This window comes from Oncorhynchus clarkii, chromosome 16 (assembly GCF_045791955.1).
Source record: "Oncorhynchus clarkii lewisi isolate Uvic-CL-2024 chromosome 16, UVic_Ocla_1.0, whole genome shotgun sequence".
NCBI lineage: Eukaryota > Metazoa > Chordata > Actinopteri > Salmoniformes > Salmonidae > Oncorhynchus > Oncorhynchus clarkii.
The window spans coordinates 19437747-19448601 of NC_092162.1; the positions used below are offsets into that span (position 1 = coordinate 19437747).

Here is a 10855-nt window from a genome sequence, read left to right on the forward strand (position 1 = left end):
ATTGAGTTACAGTTCATATATGGAAATCAGTCAATTTAAATAAATTCATTAGGCCCTAATCTATGGATTTCCCATGACTGGGCAGGTGTGCAGCGATGGGTGGGCCTTGGAGGGAATAGGCCCACCACACTTGGCAGCCAGGCTCACCCACTGGGTAGCCAGGCCCAGCCAATTGGAATTAGTTGTTTCCCACAATATGGCATGATTACAGATAGAAATACTCCTCAGCACCCCACCCCCCTCGGGTGATCCCGCAGGTGAAGAACCTGGAGGTGGAGGTCCTGGGTTGGCGTGGTTACATGTGGTCTGCGGTTGTGAGGCCGGTTGGACGTACTGACAAATTCTCTAAAACAATGTTGGAGACAGCTTATGGTAGAGAAATGAACATTAAATTCTCTGGCAACAGCTCTGGTGGACATTCCTGCAGTCAGCATGCCAATTGCATGCTTCTTCAAAACTTGAATCATCTGTGGCATTGTGTTATGTGACTCAATTTCACATTTTAGAGTGGCATTTTATTGTCCCCAGCACAAGGTGCACCTGTGTAATGATCATGTTTAATCAGCTTCTTGATATGCCACACTTGTCAGGTGGATTATCTTGGCAAAGGAGAAATGCTCACTAACGGGGATGTAAACAAATTTGTGCACAACATGAGAGAAATAGACTTTTTGTGTGTATGGAAAATGTTTGAGATTTTTTATTTCAGCTCATGTAACATGGGACCAACACTTTACATGTTGTGTTCATATTTTTGTTCAGTGTATTCCATTTTATTAACACACTTCAGACGATCAAGACATTTGAATTTGTTTGGTGAAAGCAATATTGCGGACAAGACAAATTGTAGACTATAACATTGGGCAACATTACAGTAACATCTAGGTAAATACATTAGGTATATTTAATTTATTTATGCTAGAAATTTGGATCACATGTATATGCCTATGTAATTTAAATGCTAAATAGTCATCCACCCAGAAAAGTAAACATGCATTGATAATAACCAATGATAGGTGGCCACATCAACCATTTATGAGCATGTAATGCCTTATGCTTCCAAGAAAACAGAAAAAGGTTCTCTCACAAAGCTTTGGTTCTGCAGAGAAACTGCAGATATTTACAGTCGACTGCAGTCGAAAGTGCATGACGTTTGATCACTTGGTTGTTGTAGTCGCAAGTCTGACCATTTTTATACCCATAATGCAGCACACTTTGAAAGCCTTGACAAAAGTGATCCACCGCGAATGCGCCCATTGATTAAGTAATAAAGCTGGTCCTAGTGAGATGTAACCGAACCCTAGTCAACCCATGTAGATTAGTGGATTTGCTGTAACAATTCCGTACTGTCCCTTTCTTTAACATGCATTTTTATATTGTTAGTAAATGATTATGCTAAAGACCAAACTATACACTGTCATTGTGTATAGTTACTACTAATATTTATCCTATATTCAAACTCGTTAAGCTTGCCAGCATAACACAGCTTCATTCATTCAGTATTTTTTTCTAATTCAATTTATAATATTTGAAATTACAACATAATTTAGGCCTAGATTCAAATCAGATCAAGCATTAACCGGCAATAGCAGACACCCCAATATATTATGTTTTGATGGTGTAACGGAGCTGGAGATTTCAAATCCGTCTGCAGGTTCTTGTGATTTGTCATGAAGCCAAAACCATCCCACTAGTGTCAAAGGTACAATATGCAGAAATGACTCCGCCATTTCCTAGTTGCTAAAATTCTTAATTCACCTAAAGCCTAATTTTAGTTCATGTAACAAAATAAGCAAGTACAGTGTGTAGAATCATTGCATCATCTAAACCGCGGTGAAATATATTTTCAACTGTTTGAAGCTGGTGTACAACACCAAGAGTAGAACACGCAAAAACGAAATTTAAGAACAGGAAGCATATAAATATCGCATATAGAATGAATCTACTGCATCTTAGACTTGCTTTCATTGAGGATGACAGATGACCAAATTAATAGAAAGGTGAGTTGTGTCACCCAAAAAGCTACATATTGCAGCTTTAAAAGTTCCGAACAACAGAAATGATGCTAAAATTGAAAATCATCCAACAAAATATTGAGGATTCATTAGCCTAATCAAGGTGTAAGTTACAAATCACACTCCAGTGTTCGAACTGGCAAACAATGCTGCATGGGATTTGTTTTAATGCGACTCCCTTTCCCTGCAGCCAATGGAGTACCACAGTATGAGTCACAATACCCATAAAACCTAGTGGTCAACACATTATAATGACTAGAAGACACATACCGGGAGACGCGTTGGTTGGGCATTGTGGGGAGGTGCTCGTTCGAGCTGTACGTCCCCCGCGGTTGGTGGTGTCAGAGACATGTAGCTATGTTACAATGGGAAGCAGGACTATCGCGTCCTTACGTCTGTGGACTATGATTTATGCTTTCGCCAATGTCCGCTATAGGTATATGTTGCGTTCAGAACAACTTGGAACTCTCCGTCTTCCGAGCGTCCAAGACAACTGGGAACTCACATTTTTTTGTTGCTCTGACTGGGAAAAATAGTTTTGAACTGTCATCCAACTCGGAATTTCAAGTCGGGAACTCGGGCCCCTTTCTAGAGGTCTAACTTTACGACCTGAAGATCACCGACATCCAGTGGTGTAAAGTAACTAAATAAAAAATACTTTGAAGTACTACATTAGTCATTTTTTGGGGCTCTCTTTTACTTCACTACATTCCTAAAGAAAATATGTACTTTTTCTCATACATTTTCCCAGACACCCAAAAGTAGCCTACTCTTTACATTGAGAATGCTCATGCTGTACAGCATTATGGTCCAATTCAAGCACCTATCAATACAATGCATTGTCATCCCTACTGCCTGATCTGGCGAACTCACTAAACACAAATACTGCATTTGTAAATTATGAGTGTTGGAGTGTTCCCCTGATTGTACATAATTTAAAAAACAAGAAATTGTGATATCGGGTTTGCTTAATATAAAACATTTGATGTACAACTTTTACTTACTTTTTCAACTACTGTACATTTAAAACCAGATACTTTTACTGAAGTAGTATTTTACTGGGTGACTCACTTTTACTTGAGTCATTTTCTATTAAGGTATCTTAACTTTTATTCAAGTATGAAAATTGAGCACCTTTTCCACCACTGCAGACGTCAAGATTTGACCTCGTACTTTTCCAGAGTTCCCATGCTGCGTTCAAAACAACTGGGAACTTGGAAAAATAAAAGGTCAAATCATGACTTCAGTGATCTTTAGGTCGGAAAGTCAGAGCTCTAGAATGAGGCCAGAGTACCCGAGTTGGAATTCAGAGCTGAATGACCATTCAAATCAATTTTCCCCCAGTCGGAGCTTGTTTTTTTTTTTTTACGAGTTCAGTTGTTTTGAATACACTGAAGTTGGACATTTCCAAGTTCCCAGTTGTTTTGAACGTGGCACCAGTTATGCTTGGAGCAGCTTGCGGAATTGGCAGCTCATGCAATTCCACCTAGTCTGGCTGATACGCAACTACACAGCAAATTGTGTCTAAAATCAGGGACTTCGAAAGCTGGGGGGGGGGGGGGATACTACAAAATAGGATCAATGAGTTAGCCAGCTAACTTGGCTAAATATTCTGATGTAACTTTTTTTTGAAAGATAAGCTTGAAATGGGCATGGTTTAATTTATCAAACCAACAAAAACATATCTAAGTTTAGCTCTTTTAACGAACCAGAAATCCAATAGCTATTTCTGGTTGCAGATTCAGCGATAGAAATGTAAAAGGTCATTTCCAATTGGGCCGACATGTAGCGTTTACCGTGAATGCGGTTGCCGCTAAAGCGCGAACAAGCCTTTGCATTTCAATCACACTACAAAGCTGAACTTCGGTGATACGGGTTGAATAGAGCCCCAAGTTCCTCCTCCAACACTGCAAAAAACAACAGCTATGCGGGTGTCGGCTCGCTCAGATCTGAAAAATGTTTTTAGAGATCAATAGATAAGTAAAAAAGAAGGAAAAATCATCTCAAAAAGAAGGTTCAATATATTCATGTATAAGGCAAACTATAAAACCCTCATTCCCATTCAAGATCACTTTAAAGCATTTTTTTTTAAGAGATGGGGGGGGGGGGGCATAAGAATTTTCTCAAGCTTTCCCTTTATCTTTTGCCTGATTTGAACATCAACACACAGATCACCAGAAACGTTAAACTTTCAAGGCTTGAGTCCCTCATACAGGGCCTACAGCTATGTCAATGTGCATTTAAATTATACCCTAATTTACAGCAACTTGGAATAGTACAGTACCTGCTACTAGTTTCATCTGATTGTCATCTACCACAGTACCTCTGGCTACAATATAAGGCTATGACTTGTAATTTTATATGGAAGCAGTACCCTTAAGATATTTCCACTAACCACAGGGTTGCCCATGCAGCTCTTTGGGGCTTTTAGTGCCTCTTTTTGTTGCATAACATAAACGCTTAGTCACTTTAGCCACCTTTACAGAGGCTGAAGTTGCTACAGCAAAGGTATCTAAAAACTATCCCACACGGTAGCCTACTAGTTGTGCATAAATGAATTCAGATACAGTACCTGATAATACCATATTGCCTGGTTGGTATGCCCTGGCAGTCTTCTGTGATTAGTGCAGTTATTGGTTGCATCGACCCAAAGCCAAGTCTGCCTCTACCTTGCCTATTTCCACGCTAAGAAAACTGAGCTAAATTAATCTGATTGTCATGATGGGACAGTTGGAATACAAGGTCAGCAGAAGAAGGTTTAGTAGTCAGCTTTAAGGTAACCATAGCTACACAGTTGGTTGATTGTCAGCAGTAACGGTTGTCATATCTATTGTAACACAGTTTCGATATCAGCAGCAATGTTGTCATGGTAACAGTGGCCTGTCACTCATCGCTGAAACGCAGTCTCTGGAAGGCCTCTTTGATGTCCTCGTTAGTGTCTTTGCTGCTTAGGGAGCCCAGGCGGAGGACCCGGCTGTCGGTGACGTCCTGTTTCAGTTTGCGCTTGCTAAGGTCCACCGTCCCCTCGGCCCCCTCCCCCTCGGGCCCCGTCAACATGATGTAGCAGGCGTGGCGCCCCCGCTCCAACAGAGTGGCTAGGACAGGCAGAAAACACATGGACAACAAGTCATTTAGGCTTAGAGAATAGTCATTATCCTCAAGTACAGTAGACTAGGGCTGTCTGAAAACGTTACTAGACGTCAAATCCTTGCATCCCAAGTCCTTTTCCCCCTCAATTCCTCACCTTCCTCTCAAAGCGCATTGGAGGAAAGATCCAAGGTCCCTCCTCCTCCCTGAGAGGGCGGTGCGGTAATAACGTTTTTAGACAGCTGAGCTATTGAGACGGTTCACCGGTCGCGCATAATGACATTGTTTCGCTCAATCGTGTAGCTCACCTTTAAACGCGATGATGTGGTCCATGACGTTGCTCTTCTCCAGGAGAACTGAGGAGTAGTGGGGATACAGCATGTAGGAGCGCCGCTCCTCACTCAAATCCCTCTGGTAGGAAAGCATTCCTTTAGAAACAGGTCAGCGTGTCTAAAGAGCACCACTATGACAGATGTGAATTGGATCGACCCGGGTTCGAACCCGGGTATTCTGCATGCCACAAGCCTGTGTTAGCCCACTGAGCTGAATCCTAGGCATTAACTCGGGAAGCTAACGCAAGCCTTCAGATTCTCAGGCTAAGGTTCCGTGAACACAGAGGGAGATGAAGATCAGTGAATGATCCGTTCTCATAGAGTCACTGTACTCACAGTAGTGTTGGCCTCGGAGGGCATCAGCCCCCAGAACATGAACACAGAGAAGGAGTTGATGGTGTTGACTGAGGCTGGCTTGGGTGAGTTGGGGCTGGCCAGTAGGTTGACCTCCCACACTGTGCCTCCAGTGTTTCCGTCCAGGATCACCACCTACAATGCACACAGAGCAGGGACAGATGTCGCTTTCAATGCAAATGCAGCTAGGAGTGGAAAAACAAAGAGGGATGAAATGCCAAGCAGGTAAGTTGAGTCTCTTCTATTGCTTCCAAGCTGGTCCCCACATACCCTTTTAATGCGGTTGCCAATGTCCTCCTCGATCACTATGTCGAGTGTGCCATCTTTGTTGAAGTGGCCAAAAGAAGGCTCGCTGAGGGGAGAGGAAAAACATACAGTACCAGTCAAAAGTTTGAACACACCTACTCATTCAAGGGTTTTTCTTGATTTTCTACATTGTAGAATAATAGTGAAAACGATGAAATAACACATATGGAATCATGTAGTAACCAAAAAAAAAGTGTTAATCAAATCAAAATATATTTTATATTCTTCAAAGTAGCCACCCTTTGCCTTGATGACAGCTTTGAACACTCTGAACAAAGCTGTCATCAAGGCTAAGGGTGGCATCTTTGAAGAATATCAAATACATTTTGATTTGTTTAACACTTTTTTGGTTACTACATGATTCCAAATGTGTTATTTCATAGCTTTGATGTCTTCACTATTATTCAACAATGTAGAAAATAGTAAAAATAAAGAAAAACCCTTGAATGAGTAGGTGTGTCCAAACTTTTGACTGGTACTGTACTTAAAACCCTCCCAGTCAGTACACGACATTGGCCCAAATACCTGGTTATCATAGTTGTCGACACACACACACACGGAATTCATAGCGTGGCAATTTATTACAAATGTTAAGGAATACGAGGTTGTTAGTCCTGATATGACCATTCAAAACTGTGTATTGAGTAAGCTACATGACAATGTTAACTAACTAATCAGTGTTTAGGGTGATGACGTTTTTTTTAACCTGAGGACTGTGCTGGTGTTGACTCTCCACAGTAAGTTCAGACTGTCACCATCTATCAGCACCACACTGCCCCCAGTGACCAATAGCAGGTTGGAGGGACCCTCTGCCTTCCCTGTCCTTAACACGTATCTCAATGTCCCAGACCTGCAGGGGAGGAACGGCCGTCAAAAGGAAAGACTCCATGTTAGCATTAGCAATTCATTTCAGTCTATGGTCCAGGTTACTGAACATAAGACATGAGAAATCATCATTTAACCACTAGACGTTTGGTATATTGGTGTTGTGTTTTGCCCCCAAGCTGTGACATTTTGAGGCATTGTGAGAATTGTGTATTAGCGTCTAGCTGCTGCTCCATCTTACTCATAGATTGATACAAGGCCAGAGGAGTCATTGGCTTTGCGCTCCCAGTGCTTGTCCTTCTTGAGGCCTTTTTCCATGCCTGCCTTAGCCTGGGCTGCAATCCTCCACAGGGCCAGGCCATACAATCCTGAGTCTGGGGAGAGGGGACAAAGGGCAGTGACAACAGTCATATAACATTACACTGACATCAATATGCTGTGGGCTGTAGCCAACTGGCCATATAGGACCCTTAAATCAATGTACTGGGATAGCTCACTGACCATTGGACAAGGTCACATACAGTAGGACTGAAATCAATGTGTTCTATCACATAGAATGTTATGAGATCAATAGTTTGGTCAGTGAATTATTGACAACAGATCTATAAATGAGCTCACTAGCAGGCTTTGGCAAATGGCTTGCTCACCTTTCTGGAGCAGTACATAGTTGGAGCCTTTCCCTGTGGAGTGGAGGAGATGCATGGCACACTCAGCGGTGTCAAGAACCACCTCTGAGCCAATCTGGACACCGTTCTTCCCTGAGAGGATCGCCAGCTGTGTCTAGAGCGCAACGGATAACAACAGAACAAACTGTCTTGAGGTCTTCTGTTGAAAGGTACTGGCACAGAGGTTGCCATTTCATGTGTGAAGCACACATTTTCTCATGCATTATTGTCCTGTGTTTTAAAGCGGTGTTTTAAAGAGGTATAAAACGCAAACAGTGAAAATCCTACAATATCGCATCCTCTAGTCTGAGCGGTCGTCATGCGGAACACAGCTGGTGAGTGTGACTAAACTGAGACATCGAGGACGCCTCTGAGGTTTACCTGCGTTGGGCTGGGCGCCACCAGAGCCACGTCGCTTACCCCGTCCCCATCCAGGTCTGAGACACTGAGGACCGGTAAGGTACTCCTCAGGTTGGGAGGCTGGAGCCGCGCCCACGTCACCACTCCTGTACAGAAATACCAAGTATTCAGAATGCACTCACAGCTACAACCCCCCTCCATCAGAAATCATGAACGTTTTCTTTGAAGTGAGTCATGTTACAAAATAGTGGCGAGACACAGACCAAACTATCATACATTAGAGGGATAAGCAGGCACATACTTGCGATTTATGAAAGGCGTGAGGAGAGAAAGCATGACTACTTGAAGTGTGACGTTCAACCACCATTGTGGTGGAAAAGGTGTGAAAACATGACTATAAGTTCCTGATCAGGTGTTGTTTGTGAGATCGTAGAGAGAGAGAGGTGAGTATAAACAAGAGAGTCATGAATCGGAGTCACTCACCAGTGTATTTGTTGATGGCAGTGAGCTGGTTGGAGTGAGACAGCAGGCAGCCCCTGTCGGTTTCTCCAAGGCCGTCCAGACCACACTGGGCCCAGTGGAACTCAGGGGCCAAGGGCCGCTCCCACAGAGTCTCCCCGTTGGTCCCTGCTACCGCCGACACAAACACACAAGGTGTGTCCAGACCTGGAAGTCATACAGCACACGTGAATCTCACAGACACTGCCAAGCTACAGATTTTACAACGACACAGCAGACAATATATTGTTAGAACAATTACAGTAGGAATTATTAAACAGTATCTCTGTATTGAGGGGACTTTAGCTTGTCTTCTGGGAATCTTTGGCTGGTAGCCTCTACTTTTACTGGAATCTCAATGAAACCATTCTACAAAAGCAGCTACCTACTCCTCATTATTATGCTTAAATGCCCAATGCAGCCATTTTTATATTAATATCAAGTTATTTCTACGTAACAATTAGGTACCAAACTGTTATAGATTTCCATTCAAATGTGCAAAAATATTTTTTTTTAACAAAAAAACGTTCTCAGGCAAGAATTCTGAAAGGACTTTCTGGGAGTGAACAGAATGTTTTATTTTTTATTTTATTTACTAGAATAGGGATGTCACCATGGAAAGCTGAAACTCCCAACCATGCAAACCTGCTGATTAGAAGGTCCTGTGTAGATTGTATTTTAAACCAGAAGCTATCAGGAAATAACAATAATATTTGTTCAACCTTTTACAGTGTTAGTTTCATCAGCTATCTACAATATAATACTTACACACAGGGAAAACATAACTTTGACTGCAATGGGCCTTTAGCAAGACAAAGCATGAAGCATTTGCTGTAAGATCTGTATTACTAGTACCTTCAGCCAAACAACTAACGTTCTGACTGCCCTCCTGCGCCTTCAGGACAAACAACACGTCCATCACTTTGTCTTTGCTTGCATCCTCAATGGCCAGGAAATCATAGGTGGCTGTGAGAGAAAGGAAAGGAAGTAAGTTGAACCTTTTGGGTAAAGAAACAAACAGTACATATAGGGCTGTTTTCCCAGACAGTTCAAGCCTGGTCCTGTACTAAATGATATTTTCATGGAGATTGAGACTTTTTCATCCAGTCCATAGTGGAAAACAACACAGGGTTTAAATCACTTCTTAACTGGCCTTCTCTGGTCTATTGTGTCACTGTACATCTTCCTCACCTGCTTGGGGGAAGGTGCGGTTCCAGAAGGTGAGGTATTGCGGACGGACGGGACAGGGGATGATGAAAGAGAAGGCGAAGACGATGATGAGGCAGAGGAAGAGGGAGAGGAAGAAGGCAGCCGTCCTCCAGTGGGACAACTTGGCCAGACCCAAACTCTTCTTCTTGGTCTGCACTGGTGGTGCCGTTCCACCACCCTCAACCCCATCCTCCTCCCTCTTCAGGGGGTCGGCTTCTGTGGCATGGTCTGTTGGCTCCATTATCTCTTCAGCAATGTGTCATAGCCCGAACAGACCTAAACACAGAGAAAATGTGGTGCAAAGGACACAAACCTATACCGCCCCCTCAGCACTGACACAGTACCAAATGTATTCCTGTCTGCCTGTGGGACTCCAGCCATTTCCACACCCGCACCATCTCACTCCAAACATTTTCAAGTTTGCCTCCAGAATTTTCTGAACAAAACAATAACATGCATAACCCATGACCTTAGCTAGCAAGCTACCATGTAACAGCATGCACTGATTATGTCCTGAGGTACAATGTCAGTGTTTAATTCTAGATATACACCCGGACTCCGTTTGGGTTCTGGATTCACCACTTCCGTAAACAAAGAACCAACTAATCTCTCATGAACATATTGTCGTGGACAGATGAAACAGTAAAATAAACTTTCGCGAGAGAATTGTACTTCTGGGTAACCGAGATTAAGAATTAGCTAGCGTTATTTGGCTGCGGTAATAATGCATAACATGTCAATTTAGCGAGTTCATTTCATTGAAAGCCTGGTCAAGATACCACAACTTCTGGTTTAGATTACTAGCTAGTTAGCATAGCTAGCCATAGTAGCTACCGTTACATAACGCGTTACAGGCTCAAAACGTATTCATTGGCATTCTCTCAGACTAGACTAGTTAGCTAACTATCTAGATAGTTTCGCCATTCAATTTCGAGCCCTTAAATGTCTCATTTATCTCAAGTAGTTGATTTATTTTTGTATCTTACTTTAGAAGCTACTTCTGTCCGTGTCTTTGTTTGATCGATAACTGTCAATCCAACTTCACCTGCGTAAACAATTCACACCTTAAAGCACCTACTAGCTACAGTGAAATAGTCATTGCAATCTGGGATCATTTGAACGACCCAACCTTACCCGTTTACGTTTCAGCTTCAATGGGGATAGGAACATCCCAAGGATCCCCGATTGCGTGCACCATCGTGAA

The 10855-nt window shown here is 42.6% G+C and overlaps 1 protein-coding gene across 1 annotated transcript; it reads right to left on the bottom strand.

Annotated features, from left to right (window-relative positions):
- Positions 1-685: 685 nt before the first annotated feature.
- Positions 686-10777, bottom strand: LOC139368126 (family with sequence similarity 234 member A). The gene is made up of 12 exons (XM_071106706.1): positions 10638-10777; positions 9634-9927; positions 9298-9408; positions 8428-8610; positions 7966-8090; positions 7567-7699; positions 7161-7293; positions 6801-6944; positions 6059-6140; positions 5771-5923; positions 5411-5513; positions 686-5110 (listed from the first exon to the last, which is right to left on the bottom strand). Exons 2-12 carry the CDS (start codon positions 9890-9892, stop codon positions 4899-4901), a joined length of 1638 nt encoding a protein of 545 aa, XP_070962807.1. The 5' UTR covers positions 9893-9927; positions 10638-10777; the 3' UTR covers positions 686-4898.
- Positions 10778-10855: the final 78 nt, after the last annotated feature.

Excerpts from the sequence above, each read along its gene's own strand:
- LOC139368126 (XM_071106706.1), bottom strand. The coding sequence starts at position 9,892 with ATGGAGCCAACAGACCATGCCACAGAAGCCGACCCCCTGAAGAGGGAG. Across the intron at positions 6,945-7,160 it reads GGCCTTGTATCAATCTATGA|GTCTGGGACATTGAGATACG; the intron begins GTAAGATGGAGC and ends CCTCCCCTGCAG. Across the intron at positions 5,111-5,410 it reads CCACATCATCGCGTTTAAAG|CCACTCTGTTGGAGCGGGGG; the intron begins GTGAGCTACACG and ends TGCCTGTCCTAG.